This window comes from Anneissia japonica, unplaced genomic scaffold (genome assembly GCF_011630105.1).
Source record: "Anneissia japonica isolate Jap-2015-1 unplaced genomic scaffold, ASM1163010v1 scaffold287752_len1182401_cov188, whole genome shotgun sequence".
In the NCBI taxonomy this organism is placed as follows: domain Eukaryota; kingdom Metazoa; phylum Echinodermata; class Crinoidea; order Comatulida; family Comatulidae; genus Anneissia; species Anneissia japonica.
This window is the reverse complement of record NW_022687544.1, coordinates 543676-568420: the sequence shown is the minus strand read 5'-3', so window position 1 is coordinate 568420 and position 24745 is coordinate 543676. Positions and strand designations below refer to the sequence as shown.

General features: G+C 34.7%; 1 protein-coding gene across 8 annotated transcripts in view; it reads left to right on the top strand.

Annotated features, from left to right (window-relative positions):
* LOC117119698 (polyadenylate-binding protein 4-like) overlaps positions 1 to 22777 on the top strand; it is a 24712-nt gene extending 1935 nt beyond the window's left edge. Inside the window, exons 2-15 of one of the 8 annotated variants that reach the window (XM_033264569.1) lie at positions 494 to 570; positions 1119 to 1166; positions 4448 to 4489; positions 5588 to 5799; positions 6399 to 6592; positions 9812 to 9930; positions 10192 to 10423; positions 11544 to 11777; positions 13091 to 13297; positions 13601 to 13751; positions 16387 to 16538; positions 17227 to 17400; positions 20387 to 20593; positions 21725 to 22777. In XM_033264569.1, the coding sequence (XP_033120460.1) occupies positions 5604 to 5799; positions 6399 to 6592; positions 9812 to 9930; positions 10192 to 10423; positions 11544 to 11777; positions 13091 to 13297; positions 13601 to 13751; positions 16387 to 16538; positions 17227 to 17400; positions 20387 to 20593; positions 21725 to 21784 (1926 nt within the window). In that variant the 5' untranslated portion in view covers positions 494 to 570; positions 1119 to 1166; positions 4448 to 4489; positions 5588 to 5603 and the 3' untranslated portion in view covers positions 21785 to 22777. Of the gene's footprint in view, positions 1 to 493; positions 571 to 1118; positions 1167 to 4447; positions 4495 to 5587; positions 5800 to 6398; positions 6593 to 9811; positions 9931 to 10191; positions 10424 to 11543; positions 11778 to 13090; positions 13298 to 13600; positions 13752 to 16386; positions 16539 to 16988; positions 17183 to 17226; positions 17401 to 20386; positions 20594 to 21724 lie in introns of those variants that run through there. The other 7 variants (XM_033264543.1, XM_033264552.1, XM_033264561.1 and 4 more) reach the window with 7 other exon arrangements.
* The last annotated feature ends 1968 nt before the right edge of the window (positions 22778 to 24745 follow it).

The window sequence follows — 24745 nt, the reverse complement described above, 5'->3', positions numbered from 1 at the left end:
GTATAAGAGACAGATACTCTGCTTGTGATAGGAAGGAGGATGAGTATTATATTAGTGAAGTGGTTACCTTCATCACATTTATATTTGACATTCCCCCTAAAAACTTAACAGAGGAAGAAAAGGATAAGGTCCTCAAACTACTAGATGATATGATATTTTCAGCAAAACAAACAGGGATTATGATCATACAGATTTAATCAAACACGTACCATAGATACTGGGAATGAGAGACCTATTAGGCAACAAGCTTATAGGACTTCTCCTAAGATGAGAGAGGGGATAAGGAGACAGTGCGACGAGTTATTGGATAAGGACATTATAGAGCCTAGTCATAGCCCATGGAGCTTACCTACAGTTATGGTTAAGAAAAAGGATTCACCTTTCGTTTCTGTGTAGATATTAGGAAAATTAATATGCATACAGTCAAAGATTCTCACCCCCTACCCCGCATAGATGATACAATTGACACTTTGGCTTGGAATCTTTATTTCAGCACAATGGATTTGTCATCAGGGTACTGGCAGGTTTCAGTGGATGACAAACACAAAGACAAAACTGCATTCACTACAGGTGATTCTCTCTATCAATTCAAAGTTATGCCCATGGGTCTCACAAATGCACCCTCTACATTTCAGCGCTTAATGGAGCTGGTCCTTCATGGTTTGCAATGGGTGAGAGTGTTGGTGTACTTAGATGACGTTATATTGTTTGGGAGAAATTTTGAAGAGAAGTTGAATAATTTAAGGGAAGTGTTTCAGAGAATTAGAGGTGCTGGTTTAAAGTTGCGCCCAGACAAATGTACTTTTTTTCATGAATGTGTCACATTTTTGGGCCATGTTGTTTCCAAAGCCAGCATAGAGCCTGGCCCTACTAATCTTGAGACGGTCAAACGTTGGCCTATTTCACGTAATGTCACCCAGGTCAGAAGTTTTGTGGGTCTTTGCTCATGTTATAGGCGTTTCGTGAAAAACTTTACCTTGATTGTTCGTCCTCTGCAACTACTAACCCACAAAGGGTGTACCTTTTGTGTGATCATTTTAACATATTGAGGGAAGACTTGATTAACCCACCAATTGTGGCATACCCTGATTTTAATTTACAATTTCAACTTTTTACAGATGCTTCAGAATTTTCCATCGGCTCTGTATTGACTCAAATTCAGGAGGGTAAGGAACGAATTATAGTTTATGCCAGCCATGCTCTCAGCAAAAGTGAAAAGAAGTGGTCTACTTACGATAGGGAGTTGTATGCTATTGTGTGGAGTGTCAGGCATTTTAAGCATTATTTGTGTGGTAACCATTTTCTTATTGTTACAGACCACAAACCCTTGACTGGTTTACAGGGGTTACATATAGAAAATAATGTGACAGGTCATCGAACACGATGGATCGATTGGAAGATTGTGTGCAAATCTAGTTTAACAGTTGATCAAGCTCCTGAAGCTAAGAGTGAGATGGATGATGTTATAGTGAAAGATAGTACCTGTAAGGGAATAGACTGTAAATTTCAGGATGTACATGCCCTAACTTCTTGTGATGGTTTTTCACTTCATAATCAACGTGATAAATTAATTAAATAACAGGATAGAGACCCTGAGTTACAAGAGTTCAAAATGTGTGTCCAGTCAGGTGCTAAACCCCATCATTTTGCAGGCAAGTCCCGTTATTATACGATTATGTCGGGAGTTTCATCGTTGCAAGATTTATGATGGTTTAGTGGTCCGGATTACCCACGATAGATGTAAAGGTGAAATTGTACAGTCCATCATACCTAGTTCTCTACAAAGGGAAGTATTAACATCATTTCATGGTTCTAATTCAGGACATTATGATTCGGACAAGACTTAAATCTCATTTCAACTAATTAGTAATGGCCTTATATGGCATGTTTCTGGTAGTTCAAACTCTCTTTGATCACATGTGATCTACTAGAAGTTTCATGGATTATTGTATGCAGAAAATGTTTTTTTATTTTTTTTTTTTTTGGACGAGATAATTATTTTCTATTTTATTATTATTAACATTTTGTACCGTACGTAATTCTTATGCTATGTGAATGATTTGAAAGACGTTGTACAGGGAGAGATTCTATTTTTTATTTGGTTTGCACCGTACGCTATTCGTAGGCTGCATTACTGAATGCTTTATTTTTGAGATGGTTTGTGGAAGATATTTATTTTTGCACTGTACGCTATACGTATGCTGCTGCGTTGACTATTTATTTGTGTTATTTTTTTTTTGCACTGTACGCTAGTCGTATGCTGCACTATAGAATAATTTCTTTTGAATTGTTTGCGCTGTACGCTCTTTGTATGTTGCGCTATTGATTATATTATATGGAGAAGGTTTGTAGTGTACGCTTCCGTATGCTACAATGATGGTAGATATTTTTTTTGCACTGTACGGTATTCGTATGCTGCTGTGTTGCATTATTTGTGACATTTTCATATGTAACATATGCAATGCATATGCTACATGTTTTTCTTTTGAGACACTTTATTTTTTTTGTATCATACGCCATTCGTATGGTACAGTACATGGTTACTGAGCAGTTGCTTCTCTTCATTGTACGCCATTCGTATGTTCAAATGATGTCAACAGTCCCAGAGTCATCAAGATTCTCATCGACGGAATCTAACCAGTACTCAATCTCTTCTGTGGAATCTACCATAATCATGGGATGTGAACTTCATATCAGTCTTCAGACGTTAACCAATGGATGCAACCATCATTTTCTGATGTGCTTCAACCACCACCAACTGATCACCTTGCCGGATTATATTGTTTAATTGAACGCATAGGCCTATTATATGAACTCTGTTTTAAATCATATTACTGTATACTGAATTGATAATAATTGACCCATGAACAACCAGCTAAGTATAAGGAATATTTAATTTCATGAACAATAGTTACATGTACTGTAATAAATTCTGTAATGAGATTGCTTATAGTATATCAGTGCAGAATGTTATTTAATGTATTTCATTATGTTCATTTCAATACTTTATAAGTCAATCGTGACATCATCACTGCTCCCAATGTTATTTGCCTATCCCCACACAGTCCACTAATTTTCCTATTAGTGAATGCTTGGCTTGATTTTTTTAGGTTTGTGTGCAAAAAAAAATTCCAAATTTTTCGTCACTGCGAAGATATCGTGCACCGCGATAAAAATTTAATTGTAATTGAAAATTACTTTCATAAAACAAGGTTACTTAGAACCCGAAGAAAGTTACTTTAAATTCAATATTAAGTATGAAAAATTAAGCAATTCCTTGAATCTATAAACCCTAATAAACTAAACAAATTAACGTTTAATAGGAGTATTCTAGACCTATTTTAAAGACTCAAGGAACGAAATTAGATGTAGGCCTACGGCCAGGCAGCAGGCCGCCGAGGCCTCCTCCTACTACTAGCCTAGGCCATATAGCCTAGCGTAGTTATGAAATCATCCCAAGATTTTTACCTGTCTGCACCGACCAAAAAGTTAGTGACAGTGACTGTATATAAATGTTTATTTCTTTGACGAATGTGAAAATGTTCTGGAACACTATAGTGTTACACTGTAATATACTTCTAATTGTTGTATTTTCCAAACAAAGTCGAACTCGAGATTGCTTCCACGATCACAATGAATTATTCACCATGCGAGGGGTAATTTTCTTTTTTTCTCCTTTTTTCTTAATAATAATAAAAAAAAGTTTAATATAACATTTGACCTAGCCTATCATTTTGTTTTGTAATGTAAAGCGAAAAGGTTTTCACTACAGTTTTTATTATACAATGTACTATAAATTCTGTAGTATAACCTTCAGAGAACTTTATTTTAATAAATGGCCTAATTAAGTATCTTATTGTTTTTGTTAAATTACATGGAATTTAAAAGTGGTTATAAGTGAGTTTGATGTTTACTGTAAGCCAATCAGTTTAACATTTACGGTACACCTTTATTGTTAACATAAATAGAAATGTAGCGTTGCACCTTAAATAGTGCCTACCTCTGCCCTGTGCTAAATACAAATTTTTGTGTTCTGTTTGTGTATTTTTGGCTAAACAAAGAATGTCCATTGTACATGCAAGACAGTGGCAAATCCAGGAATTCAAAATTTATAATTTTCTATTTTTCAATTTTTTAAAAATAATTATGAAAAAAATTAGGTGAGGGTGGAGGAGGTTTTTTGTCCCTCTCCCCACTTGAATCGTCACCATCACAACTCACAACTAGTTACATTGAACAGGTTTGTTAGTGTGATTTGCCTGACAAGGGTTCTGAAGCCCATAATGATCAAGCATGTGGCATGCCGGTTCAGCAACAAATCCCCTGGAAACTACAGCATATGACAATTTAGGGGTTTCAAAAGCTTACTGTAATCAATTTTATAGTCTATTAATATTTAAATATACATGTAATTTTTTTTCTCCAACAATTTTTTTTTCTCTGACAGACTGACCCCAGACAGGACCCTTGGCAAAATCTTCTCCACATTGTAAGGTATGTAGCCTATTTGAGTGTTTCAGTTTCAGAGAGATGCGCATCCTACCCCCACAAAAGCTCAAATTTTGCCTTTATGAGACAAAAAACTGTTGTATGCCATGTAAAGTTATGATGTGCCTATATATGGTCATGATGTGATGTCATCATGACCATATTTAGGCATGTCACATGTTTTTTTCAAATAAAATTTGATAGTCTGGACAGAGCTTTTGGCTATTATCACTATGATAATCAAAAATTTAAAAATCACTGATTATTTCCATTTCACTTTCTGATTTCATGTACTGACAAAAAATAAATTACTGTAAAACCTTGAGTTGAAGCCCAGTGGGCTTAATCTCGTGGTGAAGCCCATCCCGAATTGAAGCCCCTCTTTTTAGTTTGCAAAAGTAGCCTCGAGAAGAAGCCCATATCTAAAAGAAGCCCATAGCGTAGGCTTCTTTTGAGTACAGTATCAACACTGTACAGTACAGAATACAAAATAAATTGAAAACAAGCTTGGTTTATACCAGGGGTGGGTATAAAAATCGGTCGGAAGGCCAAAGTCAATTTTTGATCTAACACAGAGGGCCGCACTTCAATGTTTCCAATGTGTTTAAAAAACCCTTAAGCACTGCTTTTACACCACTTTATTCTCAGTTTTAATATTACTTTTTACAGATGATCGGTGTCTATCAAGAGGGAGTTTTCTAGCAATGTTGCTTGGCGGGCCGCACAGATAGGGTTTTTAATTCATTTTTGCGGGCCGCAAAAAAATCACTGGCTGGCCGCACTTTGCCCACCTGTGGTTTATAGAGTAGTTTAGGTGATTTAATGCCATTTAAATACACTTCATGATATAATATTGATGTTACAGTGGCCTGATTTATTGTTTTATAGTACAAATTTACAAAATTTACAGCATTCATTTTGAAAAGAAGCCCCCCCCCCTCTTTATTTTGCAAAAGTAGCCTTGAAAAAAAGCCCATCTTGAAATGAAGCCCATCCAAAGTTCGCAAAAAAAGAAGCCCAGGGCTTCAATTCGAGGTTTTACGGTATACCCAGAAGATATTTGAACATCACTCAAACTTATTTTTAAAATTCTCAATAGTCAAAACACTATCAAAATGAATGCACAAGGAGTCTCAAACTACCCTATTGCCTCGCTGTATGTTGGAGATTTGAATCCTAACGTCACAGAAGCTATGCTTTTCAAGAAATTCTCAACAGCTGGGACTATTTTGTCCATACGTGTGTGTCGTGATATAATCACCAGGCGCTCTCTCGGCTACGCCTACGTAAATTTTCAGCAGGCTGCAGATGGTAGGTTCTTTTTTTATTTTGATGACTTTAATCAACATTTTTTTAACAGTTTTAAAAAATTGAATATGATATACAAGATAATAATTGGTTAAAATATGAAAATATCATTAACATGGGCTGGTGGGCAGTGCGTGGTTAAGTGGGGAAGGCTCAATGATTATGTATTAAGCTGGTAAAATAATGCCTTTAGCTGGTAAAATAATATGGTGAAATGAGGTGATATTTAACTACTTGAGCGTACATTTTTTTTCCGGTGTGGGGGGGGGGANGGGTTGGAGAGGGGGTGCGCCTGGAATGTCATTAATCAAATATTCATTTGACATTGATATTTGACTTTAATAACATCTTAATTTTTGTGTTTCTAAGTTTAGAAATATTAGCACTTAGTAACATTAATTTAAAAGACACAGCTCTACTAATAAACTAAAAAAAACCCATAAATACGCCTATTTACTGGCTACAGTAAGGTATAATTCAGTCCTTTTTTTCACAGCGACAACTTTTTCAACTCTCTGTATTTTTATTTTTTTATCTCAAAAAGACCTATAATGAATTTTAATATTCTTCATGGCTAAGTAGTTCAAATCATTTTTTCAAAGCTGAAAGAGCAATTGAAAATATGAACTTCGTTCCCATCAATGGTCAATCTATTCTTGTTAAGTGGTCTCAGCGTGATCCAACTTTGCGTCGTTCTGGCAAGGGTAATGTCTTCATAAAGAACCTGGACAAATCAATTGATAACAAAACTCTTCATGATACATTCTCAGCTTTTGGTAACATCTTGTCTTGTAAGGTAGGTACATCTACAAATACAGTACTGTTTCATGTATGCCTAGAAATTTGAAGCATATATAAATGTTAGTCTTGTGGAAAAGGATTGTCACTTAGTAAAAGACTTGTAATAGACATAAAACATTAATTCAGGTCCATAACAACACCTAAAGGAATGGTAATTTAATTTGAATTTTCACGAATTATGGATTTCAGAATTTTCCAATATATAAGGCCCTCAAAAGGCTATTTTCGCTCGCTGGTTAAAATGCATTCCTCCTCCAGCTTCTGTCAACACTGGCCTTAACTATACACATTTAAGGTTAACATAATAGAATTTATTAAATGTGCTGAACTGAAGTATGTGACAGTAAAAATCATCTTCAGTGAATTCGACCCCCGTAGTAATTACCCTCTCTTCTCTGAAGGATAGGAGAGGTGTAGGGTATTGCAATAGTGCACGACTGAGTTTGTGTGCCTTTGTGTCTGTCTCCTTCTGGATGCATAACTAAAGAACTAGTGAATCAATTTACTTAAAATTTTCACACGTTGACAATATTACATGTATCTTGGTCCTCCTCAAATTTGGTGCTGATCGCAAGTGAGATGCGGATTTTAGAATGTTATTTATATATTTTTCGGCTGACAGCCAGTTCAAGTGGATTGTTTGACCAAGTCTAAGCCGAGGTGACTCGAGCAGATCGACCATGTCTCAGATTCTGGCCGGCGGACTTGAAGCGATGCTGCCCAATTGATGGGCTTGCCATGTGAGGCATGATGAAGCGGTACAGTCGGCGTGCAATTAAATGCCATTAATTTTTCAATGTATATATGGTGCAACACGGCGGGGGCTTGTAATGTCAGATTATCTTGTTTAATATGAAACTTGTATTCGAAGGTGGCTATTGCTGATTTCGACTACAAGTTATAAACAGGGGGTGGGCCAGAGGGGCGCCCTCCCCCCCCCCATTTTTTCAATGACAGTCCGGCCCATTACCTTATGTAAACCTACAAGTCTTCATATGCATATTATATGTAGCTTGATACAGTACTTTCAACATCAACTGTGATAGGACTTTGTTTAGTAAAATGTTTAGTAAAAATGAGGTTGTTATGCAGTGGAATAGCTGGCTTTTTCTACCCTACCACTAAAAATTTCTGGCACATAAAAATTCACTGATGGAGTTGAAAAAAATTGGTAATGTCAGAAATTTTTCAACGATTGTTAGCGTTAGAAATTCTTTAACGAGGATCCAGGATCACCATGGTGGGGCTGAGGTGAGCAAATTTTCAAAATACTGTAGACACCTCTAAATGCCTGAAAATGGCATTCTTATACTCTAAAAATAAGTTAACGTTTTTTAAGCAGAAAGATAGACTTCTTCCCAATGGAGGTCCAGAATTCCAGACGGACTCATAAATGAGCCTGTTCCCCTAGCTGGATTGTACTCTCGCGCTGCCAATGGTTAGTAATCACCTTATATCAGCGCTCTTCACTCTCTATCCCCCATCAGTCACCCTTTCCCCATGGTAATTAAACTAATTACATACTGTAGCTACACTCCCAAGCCAGGTTACTCACACTATTTCAACAAAGGCTATTATTATAATCACTATATAAAAAAAAAACCCTTATATAATAATAATTGTATTCCAATGGTTTTTGAGCCAGGAATAGGATAGTGAAACTAGGAGTTATAAAGGTGAAGAAACTCTTCAATAGTTTAGTGGTTACAGGTTTATTGATTGATGTTAGGCAGAGACCCAAGTCTCTATCCGGCATTGCAACATGATGATGATATCCAAATGACTTATAAATATTTATTAACACTTGTATATATGATGTGCCAGTCAGTATAATAAACACTTGTAGACTACATCTTAAAGTCATTAGTCCGTTATTGTAGATACAATCCGTTTGTCAGCATTCTCTTATTTACTGTACTGTATGTGTCATAGGCATGGCTACTCCACCTACTACTACACAAATTATAACAGTTACAAGACAGAATTTTCAGAAAAGATGCGATAATCTACCATATAGGTACACGCATCAATTTATTCAGTTAATAATGGTAGAACAACACTGTTCAGTCTATTGAAATGGAGTACAAGTTGTGTTTTCTACAAACATTAGAGCATGTCTACAAAAAGGAAGGATGCCAAACTAGTTAAAGGAAAAAGAAAGAGAGAGGTCTTGTGTCAGCAAAGTTCATCTGCTAAACTCCTGATCAATGAATGGCGAAAAATTCTGGACAGAGTGTTAAGGAACAGGAAAGCAGATTTCAAAAAATTTAATAAAAAAAAAAAAACTAACTGAGGTTATACAAAATTAAGGTACCCAATCTTTATGTTGCACTGAACTATAGTAAGACTAAAAAAAGGTTAGGGTGAGTATGTCTGAGCATTGAGAAAATGGTCTAGTCTACTTATTAGTACTTTCTTGGTTATACTGTCAAATTGTATGGAGGATATATTTTGTTTAAATGTCATCTATCTAGTAGTAGTAGTTTAAAGTAGGCATATCATACTGTAGGTCTTACATCATCAGAAATAAACATTTATAAAGGTGCTTGTGTCTTCATTGTGTTATTGTATTTATAACCCTGTTTCTCAAAGTGTTTCATACAGGGTAATGTGTACTCTCGATTACACCCCGCAGCGCTTATTCAAAATAGAATAATCTCGAATAAGTGCAGCGGCACATATGCGAGAGCGTCGCAAAAAATATCATGTTTGGTGCTGTGCTTATTCGAAAGCGGTACTTATTTGAGAGAGGCGCTTATTCAACGATTTACAGTAATTCTCAATAGGATGAAAGTTATTCATTTCAAGGAGCCAAGCTATCAAGACTACAATTAAAACTTGACACTGGCTGGGTAATAACTGGGTTCTTCAGCACAAGAAGCAGGAACAATACCTCTCAGTCAAAAAGATCAGCTCCAATCACCATTGGAATAGCATACCAGTACCTGCTGCTACTTGGGGATCAGATCCCACCCAACTTCATAGGTTCATCCTGCCTAATGGTCCATAACCGCAGGGTATTTGAGAACCTGCTTGACAACTCTTTGTGTAAATCCATGATTAAACTATAAAAAATATTAACAAAATTATTGACACATCCAATTAAATTTAATTCAATACAATTTTAATAAACTGGATTCAAAAAAAAAAATGATGAGAAGTGTTCTTGAAAAATGCCTGTTTTATTAATACTGTATACTTTTTGTTTATGTAGATTCAATGCAATGAAAACAATGAGTCTAAAGGCTACGGCTTTGTCCATTTTGAGACTGAAGATGCTGCCTCAGAGGCCATCAGTAAAGTGAATGGCATGTTGCTCAATGGAAAAAAAGTGTAAGTAAAAGTGCTGTATATCTAGAGATCAAAATTCTGGAAAAGAGAATAATGAATATGTTTTACCATAGATGAGCAGAATAATAATCTTTTCCAATTAAGTGGAGAAAAGAAGTGGAAGTAATGCTATCTGACGCTCATAATAAATGTTTTAGAAACATAATTTTAATACCAGCCATCACTATCCCAAACAGTATCTTACAGGTACTTTAAGCTCGTATTAAAATCATGTTTTTCATACCAACTAAAACTATGTCGCAGGTACGTAGGTGATTTTATTTCTCACAAAGACCGAGATGCTGAAATGGGAGATAAAATGAAGAGCTACACAAATTTGTTTGTAAAAAACTTGGGAGAAGAAATATCAGATGAACAGCTGATGGAAATGTTCTCCAAATATGGCAAGATTGTTAGTGCCAAAGTAATGCGGGACAATGGTGAAAGCTGTGGCTTCGGTTTTGTATGCTTTGAGGACCATGAAGCAGCATCAAAGGTGATAGTTTATAAAAGTTAATATGTAACATCATCCTTTTAATGTAAGTAAAGTTCAAGAGCAGCACTAATAGTGAAATAAACATTACATTTGGTGTCCTGGTTTTTCAAGTGAGAGGAGGTTATTGAACATTTAAAGTAGCAGAATGTAGTCAACTGGATAAAAAGTTCTCTGCCTTTGAATATAAAAAAAAAAAAAGAATTTAGAAATATAAATGAACAAAATTTAAACCAGAATAGTTTCTTATATTCATGTCAGTACATAAAATTTTGATTGATTACTTTGGATCAATGGTATGGAGGTGATGATTTCCATTCTGGATCCTGATTGACATACTACAGGGAAGTTTTTATATGTATTCATACTGTCTTCCATTATTATTGATCAACAGTGATGCTTCGCACAACTACAAGATCCATTGCCAATTGTAATTACTTTATTCCTTGACTTCGTTTAGTAATTTTTAAGCAATGTTTTAGTTGTAAAGTGCCTTTGTGTTTTAATTTAATTCCAAAAGATATTTGCTTATCTGAAAATTTATATTCTTTTAAGCTTAAACTTAAGCAATTTATTAATAGATAAATTTGTATATTTTTTTGTCTGATTTTAACAAGTTTTAATTTTAATGTTTTTATTGTAGGCCTTTTAACTTTTTCTATCTTTTGAATATTCAATATGTTACATGTTTTATTGTATGCATGTTTTATTGAGGGCCCTTAATAATTAGTTCCTGCCGGAACTGGACCCTCTTTAAAAATGGTAATAAATAAAATTAAAATAAATAAACATTACTGGATTGTCGACTCCTGAAAAAAGTTGAGCCATTAACAATAATAAATATTTGCCTTAAAAATATTCTAGCTAATGTTTATTGGTCGGCAATATCAGTATTAAATACACTAAAGCGAGATTGAATGATAAATTTGGTCAAAGAGTAGTGTACCAAGTTTGTTATCTTGGAATGTAAGAATAACGAATTTAGTGATATTTATAAATAAAATTCAATTAAAACATTAATTTTAATTGAAAGCTGATACCATGCAGTTTCAACTGATTAATAATAAGTTTCCATGGTTTTTTTACTTTGGTAAATAACAATTATTGGTTTATGAATTACAAGGCAATCCAGGACCTGAACAACGTCAACGTGGATGGTCGTATTTTGTATGTTGGACCCGCACAGAAGAAAGCAGAACGTCAAGCTGAGCTTAAACAGAAATATGAACAACGGATAGCAGAGAGAAACAATCACTCCCAGGGTGTTAACCTTTACCTAAAGAACCTTGATGATGAAATTGATGACAAGCGGTTGCAGAAAGAATTTGAAAAGTTTGGTACTATTACAAGTGCAAAGGTAAATAAATATTGTCAGTGATTATGTCCTTGTTTATTCCCTAAAAGACATTGTAAGGAATATTGAATGTTAAGTACTGTACATTTACAAACCAAAAGTATACAACACACTATTAAATCACTCAATTGTGACAAGTCGAGTGGCCAAGAGGTAAGGCAGTTGTGCCTTAACATGGGCGCTGGTTCGAGCTGCTCCTCGCCACTTAAGATTTGGTTGGTAGAACCAAGTCTTCTCGGATAATCACTTAAAGTGGAGGTCCAGTGTACACATCTGGCTCGTGTGCCCTTTAAATAAGGCATTGCATCTTTCAGAAGAGTTGGGGGTCAGCCTGTTACCATGCTGTCATTGTGGAATGACGTGAGCATGTACTGTAGCTACTATAAGCCAGTCTTTACGGTGGCTACAGTAGGTAGTCACAGACCACGCCCATAAGCAAATTAGCATATTGACACTGCGAATTATGGGTTATTCTTCTACCTTTACCTTTCAATTGGTGAATATGGAAGCGTGTTAAAATTTTTTTTTTTTTTACGGTTTTGGTCCATCAATCAAAAGGTCAGTGTTCAAACATGATGATGGCATTGCTTGTGTCCTTTGACAAGGCACTGTACCTATGAATGTCTTCACCAAGAAATATAATAATGAACATCTATTAGAAAATAGCGGTCTGTTAATATCTTTCGATTTCTTGAAATTTCACAGTTTTTTTTTTTTTGTGAGTATTCAAGTATTCCAAATTGCATAGGTGAAGCATAAGGTTTTGCTGTGGAGAGTAAGACATCCAGATAATTTTAGGTCCACATAAGAGAAAAAAATCAACATTGCTGTCAATGGGGCTATCAGGCTACCATGACTCGCCAATCAGAGTTCAATGGATGTGAAGAATAGTGCTATGCCACAGTTCTTATTTCCAGTGGAACATCGAGGCCATTTGCAAAGTCAGCGAAAACATGTGGCTGAAAACAGGGCATGAATAACACCCTGTAGTGGTGTATTAAGTGCGAGCCAAAGGCTTGACTATTATTAGGACTATAGTTAAATACATATGAAATCTCCTATTTATGTACATGTATCACAGTAATATAAATGAAATATGTACAATTTTCTGGGGCAAATTTTTATGTGGATCACTTCTAAACTTTTACTAGGTTAAACATAATGATGTACGTAATCACTGAGTTCTTCAGAAATAAGTAGTTAAATACAGACTTCACATAGTGTTATTCTATTATTGACAAGTTTACTTCTCATGTGATATAAATTTATAAAATTAGGTTTTTAAGAATTTTGTTAAAATGATTTATCTACTACAGGTTATGACTGATGAAAAGGGAATCTCAAGAGGATTTGGGTTTGTATGCTTTTCGTCCCCAGAAGAAGCAACTAAGGCTGTTACTAAGATGAATGGACGAATCATTGCTATTAAACCTTTGTATGTAGCACTAGCACAGCGGAAAGAAGATCGGAAGGCACAGCTGGCTGCCCAACACATGCAAAATATTGCGAGGATTGGAGTTCCTGTAAGATTTTAATTATCCAATTTTGCTATGTTATTGGTATATAGGCAAACATCACAAGATGAAGTTTTTACTGTTAATAAAAATAGTATCATATTAAATTTATTTAAAACAATATATTCTCACATTCTACACATTAGCCAGCTTTTATTCTGTGATAATGCACAATAAATTAAGTCTGTAATAAAAGATGAAGCCTTAAGTTTAATTTATGACATGTTACTAAAAATAAGATTGATGAATCAAACCCATTTTGTACAAATACTGCATACAGTTTTTGAAATGTACTGATTTCTTTTATTTTAGGAGAATGCGCAACAGATAAACCAGGTGTTTAAGCCAGGGTTTGGGTACATTGCTGAAGCTGTTCAGCCCCCACAAGCACGACTATACCCAACAGGGCAGATGACCCAAATCAGAAACCCAAGTTGGACCAGTGCTAATCAACCAACATCAGGTTTGTTATGTTTTATATTTTCAGTTTGCCTAATTTTATTAATATATTATTATTCTCCATCCTTGTTGAATAATGTAATGTTGGTTGAGAATAATGTAATGTAAATTGAGAATAAAGTAATGTCGATTGGGAATATCGTAATGTCAATTAAGAATGGCGTAATGTCATTTGTAAAATACCATTGAAAATAACAACATCATGAAACTGCACAACTGAAGGATGAAATGGCATTCCATAGAGCTGGGTCATTGTACAGCATGTCCATTAAAAAAAAAAATCAGAAAAATAGAAAATAAATAAATGATAATGCCAAAATTATTGCCATAATAGGGCACTATAATGCCCTAGGAAGTTATAAATCTGTAATTATTTAAAACAATATATTCTCACATTCTACACATTAGCCAGCTTTTATTCTGTGATGATGCACAATAAATTAAGCCTGTAATAAAAGATGAAGTCTTAAGTTTAATTTATGACATGTTACTAAAAATAAGATTGTTGTGAATCAAACCCATTTTGTACAAATACTGCATACATTTTTTTTGAAATTTACTGATCTCTTTTATTTTAGGAGAATGCGCAACAGATAAACCAGGTGTTTAAGCCAGGGTTTGGGTACATTGTTGAAGCCGTTATTAATATATTATTATTTTCCATCCTTGTGAATAACTTAATGTTGATTTAGAATAATGTAATGTAAATTGAGAATAAAGTAATGTCGATTGGGAAATATCGTAATGTCAGTTGAGAATGGCGTAATGTCATTTGTAAAAATACCATTGAAAATAACATCATCATGAAACTGCACAACTGAAGGATGAAATGGCATCCATAGAGCTGGGTCATTTTACAGCATGTCTATCTAGGGCATAGAAAATTGTAATAGGGCATTATAAATCCATAATAGTAGAGTGTTGTAATGCCATTATAGGCCGTTATAACGGCATACTAATATGTATTCTTTTTACAGTTTGGTGGAAATCAGCTACCATGTCTCTCCTTGAATGTTTGAATCTGTATTTTTGATGGGTAAAGTTTTGTGCATCATCGCTGCACCTTTTTAAGTTTAGATATATCTTGTTTAGTAGCAGCACAGAAAGCAGAAGCATAATCTAAGTTATAGATTTGTAGAGACAGTAGTTTTCTCTTCCGTAAAGTGAGAGAAACACCTTAATCATACCAATTTGTTGGTAGTCTGTGTGTGTGTTACATGTACAATGAATATGATATTTAAATTTCATATATCAATATTCACACACCCTTCTGCTGCGGTAGTTCTTGTAAGTGTACTTCATTCAGAGAGTAAATATTCAAATGCAGAATGAAACTTGAACACAACACATTTGTTAGCATTGAAGCTAAGTTACCACTTTTAGGACCATGCTGAAAGTTTGTTCAAATCTTGCTGTAGATTGCAATCAGTATATCTTTGATAATGTGATATATTTTATAGTTTTACAGTCAGCCAACTTCTTAGCAGTGGATTGCACAGCATTGGGCATGTCGTTACATAAAACAAGAATGGAATAGGACCCAGTATTGAGTCCTGTGCTACTCTGCTGGTTTTTCTTTCCATCAAGAATGACCAGTTCTTAATTTACATTAGAACCCTTATTAAGGGTGTCCCCTGAATAGGGGATTATAATTTTCAATTCAATTGAAAAGACATTTATTAACTTCCATAGAACACAAAAAAAATGCAGTACAATATGGTTTGAAGTAAAAATGTAAGCTAATGGTAGAAGGCATGATCCAGAGAAGACAAAGATCTTGCGATTGACATGCCTGAAAGAAAATAAAGTCGATACAAACAAAAATAGTGAAGAGCCAAATAAACAAAAAAGGAGAAATAAATATATAATTAAAGAACGACATTAGGTGAAGTTTCAATTTTTTTGAAAATGTTCTTAGAGAATCAGCATTTAGAATTGGGGGAAGAAGATTGTTCATCATTGTAAGGCCTGGGTATCTAATATTATATTGAAAATAATTAGTTTTGTGGGTAGGTATGTGAATATGAGTTCTAGATCGAGTGGAGTAATTATGAATAGAGTAATTGGGAATAAACATATTGCATAAATTTACAAACAAATTGCATACACAACCAAAGTGGGGAAATTGTCCCCTTAATAGGTTTTTTTTAATAGGCATGTTTTTGTACCATGATGACATAGATTATGTATCATTTTATTTTAATTAACCTAAGAATGAGTTACAGTTGAATATTGTTTATAATAATAATTTGCAATGCAAAATATAAATCATGAGGTGGGTTTATGCAGGTGGGTTCATCTCTGGCGTAATATATACTATAAGATGAAACTGAGGAAAATTTTTTAAATTTTGCCTTTAAAATGTTTTAATGATACTGGACAGTTAACAAATTTATGGATAGTTTTAAGGCATTTATTGTTGTCATCAGAGATAAACCTCCTGCAACCCAACCCAGAACCGAGGATGTCTGAAACCATATTGGTGCATATTTGTTGGTTTTGTATTAGTGTGTGGGTGTTATCAATATATCATTTAGGTAATTCATAACAAATTACTGTAATTATAATGAAAATATTGAGCAAGAATGGAAGTCGGAAACATGAGGCATATTTCTCAAAATATTATTTGTTTCTTTTAGCTGGTCTACCAAGCAGTGGCAGCTTAAAACTTTGGAAACCTGAGGCGCAAGAAATTCCTACTGCAGGCCTAACAGCTCAACAACGCCAAATGAAGTATGCTAATGCTGTGTGCAATCAGACTGTTGCTAGTCAGTCTGCTGGAATTCCTGTGGTAAGTTGTACAAACTATAAAGAATTTACCCTGAATTGTAAATGATTAATGAACTATAGTAGAAATTCCCATCATGCACCAAATTTAGTATATAAATTATTTTACACATTAGCTATGAATTATACATCAATATTTCTAAATGGTTTAATATAAATAAATTAACTATTAATTATATTAAAACAAAATTTATGGTATTTTGTTCAAAATTTCCCAAAATTTTCAAATATCTCCTTATCAATAAACAGTCATGTAATTGATAGAGTTGATAATTTTAAATACTTAGGAATTACCTTTGATATTTTCTTTTCATATATATATATATATATATATATATACATACACACACACACACACACACACACACACACACACACACACACACACACACACATATATATATATACACACAACAAGACCCTTGGGGGAGAAGTAAATTGTAAGAATGATTAGTCCACAGCCTTCTGGGACCAGTCTTTAAAAGTGAAGTGGGCTGTCAATCTGGAAGAAGAAGACTACAGAAATTTACAAATGAGTATTATTTTAAAGTTTCAATTTACTTTGAAGCTATGGTCAGTAGGCTACTATGGAGGTAAATAATGCCTCCTTGATGGAGGTTGCCATGGGGAAAATAATGAAATATGATATATAATGTAGTACAGTATGCTATTTTTTTTTTATTGTTTATCAGGATATTCCACAACAAACTGACCAAGTTTGTGAGCAGGAGCCACTAAACCCATCCAGCCAGGCACAAGCCAAGCCACAAAAGCTTGGCGAACTAGCTGGAAAGATCATTGGAATGTTGTTGGAAACTGGCAACACTGAGTTGCTTGACATATTGGATTTCTGTGATTTAAAAAAGGTAATTGTGTAAATTTAATTGTTTTATGCCTCCCTAAAGAAATGAAGAGCTCTAGAGAGACTTGGTATTTCTATGTTGTTGTGTAATATTCTTTGTATTGTCATCAGTGGTGTTGTGTAAATTTATTGTTATTAGTTCCTTTGTGACCTTAGGTCTCATGGAACTAATGTAATGGTTCACATGTAAAATGTGTGTATGAGATGTGACACCAAAAGAGGTCAGCATATTTGTAAACAAATAGGCTCCGAAACGGTGCATAGTGGCAGGTATACATTTTGCTCGATAGTTGCTGGTGGACATGCAATTGTGCAAGAAATGTTTGTTTTTTCGGTTAGATGAAAAATGTAGGCTGTAGGCGATAAAACATATACCGTACCCCCTACCACCAGTTTTGAGTCGTTTTTTAGTCGAAAATTTGATTTGCGCATGCGTCGGGTCAAACTTTCCCGACATTTTGTTTCTGTCGCGAGCTGCCTAGAAAAGTTCTTTTTATGTTGTTTTCACGACTGTTAGTAAGCATCGAGCAAACTGAGATAGTTGTGGCATATTTCGGCCACTTACCTATGCTATTATTTGAAGGTGTTCTGTGTGTTCTATTAGTGTTTTAGTATACTTTAACGGCTAAGACCTGGTGCACCTAGGCCTAGCCTAGACACATACGTAATGTAGGCTTCTCTTTGGGCGACCCGTCGGACCTGGTGTAGGCCTAGACACATCTGATAAACTGTACTATACCATTACGTAAAGTAGGTTTCTTGGCCTACCACCAGCCTGCCGTCAAGCAATAAAATTCAACATTTGTGGAATTATTTTCCAAGAAATGATGGTTAAAAATTCTGGACACATAAATATGCAGCATGTGATGGACGGACGAACCTAAGGTTGGCAGGGGCAGCATGTGATGGACGGACGAACCTAAGGGTTGGCGGAGGACAGAGTTCATCAAGTGATGTTTGGGAAAATAATGGTCAGAAAATACAGCATCTGATGGACAGTCCCGGGTAGGGGAGAACCTTAAAATTATGGACACATAAATTTACAGCATAGCTTCATCAAATGATGTTTGGGAAAATAATGGTTAGAAAATACAGCATCTGATGGACAGTCCCGGGTGGGGGAGAACCTTAAAATTATGAACACATAAATTTACAGCATGTGATGGACTGTGTGTCCGGACAATTACCCCCTGGAAAATCACCCCCACCCCGGGAATCGCCATACCCACCAAGGACAATTACAATTAATTACAATTAATTTTCCGGGGGAAATTGTCCTAGTACTGATGGACTGACCGTCTATACACATATATAGCATGTGATGGAGGCATGTATCTGATGGACAGTCCCGGGTGGGGAGAACCTTAAAATTATGGACACATAAATTTACAGCATGTGATGGACTGACCATCTATACACATACTGTATACAGCATGTGATGGAGGCATGTGATAGACGGACGAACGTATGCCTTTCTTCAATTAATTTCCAGTAAAATAATTATTACAACTTCAAGAAAACTCGTGTTTTTATTGCATAAATTAATTTATGCAATAAAAAATAACAGGCATTTATTCTGCAATATAGTGGTATCAATATTCTTTCTATAACGGTACAAGCCACCGGGAACCAGACGTCGAACAGAAATTTTCAACAGCCCACGTGTGTTTTGTTGCGACATCATAAATGAAGCTGCTCACGTGACCTCTAGGACCACACTCCCGAAAAGAAGTTTATTTATTGTTTTGAGCGAAGCGGTTTGGAATTAAACTTGTTTCCAAATTGTTTGAGTGAACATGACTATGAAAATAATTATTTAAACAACCCAAACAATTGCTTGATTGTCGTAGAGAATGTAGTAGGACAGTACAGCACTGTATAGGCCTAGTGAGTATATAATTACAAATACTAGCCCTTCAAAGCCTAGGCTAATTAATTGGGCTAGAGTAGGAGCATGGGCCCAAGCTGGACAGACGGCACCTGATTTTCGCTGCGGTTCGCGATCTGAACTTTTTGGGAGTAGGTTAACGACCGGTGTATAGGCCACACCCCAAACTTTGAGGGGAAAATCGTGTATAAAATTTGCGGCTTATTCACCAGAAAATACAGTTTATGGAGCAAAAACTTGTGTTTCTTCATAATTTTAAGGGGGACAGGAGAATTTGTATGAGGCTGGGCGGAAGGCCTTAATAATAGTTTTAGGATGGGCGCAAGACGTCAAGAGTGGGCGGTGCCGCCCACCTCCCCTTTCATAAATTTCTGGATCCGCCTCTGATTTTTTTGACTGAAAATGAAAATACTGTATTACCTTACACAATCATTATTCAAAAAGATACAATAAGTTATTGCACTTCCCAAATGTACATTGATTTTTTACGTACAAAGGAACGTACGCACCCGCAGGGTTCTGGTTGAAAATTGATGTTGGATATTAGTTGGATATGTTGTATATTTTGAAATTACAGTAGCTTGTAAATTAAAAGATGACAATACAAAAAACCTGTGTGATTATGTTAATTGCTCATTTACATATAAGATTTTGCACCATAATGTAATAATTGGATAACTAAATGGTGAGGAGAATATATGTAAGAGAGGCAATTCTAATCACAGTGCTTTTGGGAAAATAAATGTTTTATTTCTGTAATATAAAAATAGGCGACAAAGCCCAACATATTCTACCATCAATTATAAAAATAATAGACGCACTGAATGTACAAAATTATGGTCTATAGAAATCCATAATTTCAATGAAATTATGACATTTTTAGAGTGTTCTTATTTGAGTTTTCTGACATGTGTTTCTGTTTGTGGTTAAATTACAGGTCTTTCTCTAATTAAACACCCCTCCAATTAAAGACCACCTCCAATTGAAGACCATTTTTCTATGGTCTCAAATTAACATCTTTTATCTGTATTACTCTAATTAATGACCAAAGCCAAAAATGGTCTTTAATTTGAGGGAGACCTGTATTTTTATTTATTTGTAGACAATTAAAGCTATGATTGTGTTGGTGGCTCACCAAGCTAAGGATCCACTGAAACAGAAGCAGATGCAGATGTTGGGTGAGCGTTTATACCACATTATTGAGCCTAGCTACAGTGAGCTAGCTGGTAATATAACTGGGATGTTGTTGGAGCTTGACAATGCTGAGTTGCTGAACATGCTGGAATCCTGTGGCTCCTTGAACGCAAAGGTGATTATGTGATATATAGTATTTTTTTGGCCTTCTCGGCTACTGAGCTCCCTAGGGGTTCGGTTGCTGTGCTGTTCTTTATATAGGTGTCATGTAAAAAGGATCCTAGCCACCCTCTCTATAATTTCATTTCATTTATTTTGTCCCACATACATAAAGTAAACACATTACAAAATAAGTAAAATATAACCAAAAAGAGAAACAAGACAGGATTGCTCAGAAGTGTTCCAGTAGTCCTAGATAAATTGTCAGGGAGCTCTCCAAAACATGACTGACAAAATGAAATAAATCAATGCAAATACGTTTTGATTTTATTTAAAAATGGTTGGAGACTAGTAAGAAGTTCATCACGAATATCAGTTCCTAATTCCTCCCAAATACGAGGAAAGGAATTAAAGAAATTCAATTTAGGTATTAGTTCTTGAAAGTGTGTGGATAAATTTAAGACGTCTATGTGTCTTTTGTCTATTGCTACATAATTTAAGATATTTATATTTAATTTCAATATAGTGATTTAGCTATAAAACTTAATGTAATAAACTTAATTCTATTAACAACATATTAACTTCATATTAAGTAATTTCAAATGTCCCTGATATTTGATTAAATTGCATGTTTTGGTCATTCTCCTTTATACATTTTCCAAGACTGTATTATTTTATTTGTATGAGTGGACCATGATGGCAAACCATATTCTAAAATTGGACGAATAAGGACAATATATAATTTATATAAGACAAAGGGATCTCGCATCCTCACAAGCCTTTTAACAAAACCAAATATCCTCACTACTTTATTTACAATTTCATTATTTGGTCCTTCGACAAAGAGTTTGCTGTATGAAAACAATTGCTGTATATTGAATAAATCTGGCATAAGGCTACATCCTCCGAAAACTACAATGTACAGAATTAGAAAGTCATTTGTTGCTATAGTATCCACATGTTCAAAAAAATTTACTTGACTGACCCCTTCCCATTATAAACTTAAGGGTCATAGAAGCCCCTGATAAATGAAATCAACATTTTAGGTTTTACAGTAACTAGATTGACTTTCCATCTGTCTAAATACAGATCCCATGTAGATAATATTATATTTATTTAATGATTAAATGATTTTTTTTCTTTTTAGGTTGAGGAAGCGAAGACTGTGTGGAAGGTGTACCAAACTTTGAAATATGGTGGTCATTAATCTGTGGTTGCTGCTGATTGTTAATCATTTTTCATGTCCATAAATTAATTTCACAGGGTATGCTCTGATATCGCTATAATCTTATAGTGGAAAAAATGGGTAGCTGTAAAGCTAGGACCTAATGGGGAAGGAACTTTTAAAGCAAGGTGCGTTGCTAAGGGGTAATCTCAAATCATGAAGTACATTATCAGGAAACATTTGCAGTACAGTATGACGTGTTAATTCACCAAATGGATATAAAAACTGCTTATTAAAACTAAATCCTCCATTGTCAAACAGCCACAAGGTTTTGGAGTAGTTGGTACAAACAATGACAAATTTTGTTAGATTTGAAGTACACAGTGGAATTGTAAACTGTAAATATGTTGCAACCCATGAGAACATAGCTGAGCTTTGATTGAGTTGAATAGCTTGGTTGTTAAGATGCTGCCTTCCAATTTAAGGGTCCTGGGTTCACTTCTTGCCATAGTAACAGGGTTTTTCCTCACTATCATACCAACTCTACTCCCTATGCCTCTTAATGAGACTTAGTTTATGTAGAGCAGGGGTGGGCATAAAAATCGGTCGGAGGGCCAAAGTGAATTTTTGATATAACACAGAGGGCCGCGCACATTGATGTTTCCAGTGCACTGCTGTTATACCATTTTTATTCTCAGTTTTAATATTACTCTTTACCAATAATTGGTGTCAAGCTATAAAAATCAAGGTGTTTCCATCCAAAAAGATGTTTGGTGGGCCACACACATAGGGTTTTTAATTCATTTTCGTTCAAGTTCACTCTTTGGCATATCCTGGGCATTTGGCCTAAACCAATTAATAGAAATATTAAACCAATTAATAATAGAATTGATGTTTTCACCAAACAAGTAACATTTATATTTTTAGTATATATTTAGTATATAAAGTATATTTTAATTGATTTTCTTATCAAATATTTGGGACCAATGTAATACATTCTCAGAAACTGTACTTCCCAAAAGTGGAATCCCTGTCTCTTATACACATCCACAAGCGATAAGAGCTCACCATCATCAGATTTGATCATAAGCAATCCTTTTGGTGGGGTTTGGTTTGATTTGATTTGAATTTATTTGGTTCCACTTTAAAATACATAAAAATACAACATTATGAAAATAATCTAATAAGAATCACAAAACAATTAGAATTTTAAAAATTTTGTAGAGCACCATGTAAAAGTAATTAATTAAGAGATTAAAATTATTCAGCTAAAAATTATTCAGCTAAAAGGGAAAGTAGGGATTGATCCGTTTAAAGACAGTAAGTAAAGATTGCGTCCTCTTTCCTTATTTTGTTACGAAAAAACTCTAAACTAATAAATCACGATTTTCAATTCCCTATAGTATTTAGGGAAGTTTTCGGTAAAACATTTTGTTAGTCATTATGCTAGGGGATCTCGGTTCTTCTGCTACCATATATTGTTGTAGTTCAGTGGTTACATTAGTGGTTGATTAATGCTAATATGCCATAAGAGAACTAAGTCTATACTGCATTCCAACATGATGATGATGATATGATATGCTGTACCAATCAGTATATTAAAGTTAGTCCGTTAAATGTAGATAAAATCGGTTTGTCAGCATTCTCTTCTGTATTTTGTGTGTTGTGAGCATAGCTACTCGTACTACCATAACAGCTTGACATCTTATCTGCTGTTTTTGACTTAAGTTATTCTGATTAGATAATAAATATATTACTAATTTTTAATGTTAAAAAATATATTTTTAAGATAAAATCTCGAAGTGGAAAAATGGGAGGACACCACAACATAACTAGAAAAATTGTTTGCATGCAGTGGTGAGAGCCTTCCCCACCCAGTTATGGAGCTCAACACAATCCAATAGGGAGAAACAGTGGTCACAGATATTTAAACTTTAAGCAATTAAGCCTTTCAAATCTCTGAGGGGTTCTGGGTGGTTAGCTCACCGTACCCACTTACTCTATTATTACTACTGTATTATTCTAATAAGCGTAGGTGCTTAGTCACATCACGAAATACTATTTAGTAGGCACTATGTGGTCATCTGTGCTCTCGATCATTAAAGGTGTGTTTGTTTAGTGTGTGGAAGAAAATTTGCTAATGTAATAGGCAAGCCCGGGATATCCTGTTGTTTTGTATTTGCTCTACGTATAAACCATAGTTGGGAATAGTGGCCATTGGGTTTGCCACAGTATTTATTTTTCCTTTTGAATATCCCTATTTCCTCATTTTGAAATTTCATTTCTCTTTATTTGTTTATCTTATTGGTTTGGTTTTATTTAAATAATAATAATAATAATAATTATAATATTAATAATAATAATAATAATTTTGCATCGTTGCAACTTGTACTTTGTGTCACTTGGAACGATTGGGCCATTGGAATGGACGTGCCATGATTGTCATGCGAAGAATCCCCTGCGTAGAGGCATTTGACACCCGGTTTTCGTCCAACAAATAATATACGGATTACCGATCTAAAATCTAGGTCAACAACTCTCCAACTACCACAATGCCATTTAGTTTGCTTTAAACACGTGAAACAATCTCACAAAGTCTAAAGATTAACATTAAATATACATATTGATTTAACTGTTTATTGAAAACTAGCCTATTAATTCATTGATTGATTACATGCATTTATTTATTGATCGATTAATTTGATTGATTTATTAAAATCCAGCCCAAAGCAAAATTAACTTTTCGCTTGGTATCATTTGTTCCCATATTGAGAAATGTCCTGTCATACCAACTTGTTTATAAACTTGTTTAGACAAAGTTTAGATTTAAGTTGGTGGTCTTAATGAAATCGTTATCGTATGTACACTTTTTTTTTATAAGAACACATTTTATAAGAACACTAAGGCTGAAATTGCTTAAAAATTAAGAACAAAACAAGAACAAATTCCTGTAAGGCTGAGTTTAACAACCGGGGCTTTTTTTGTGGGGTCATTTTTTGCTGG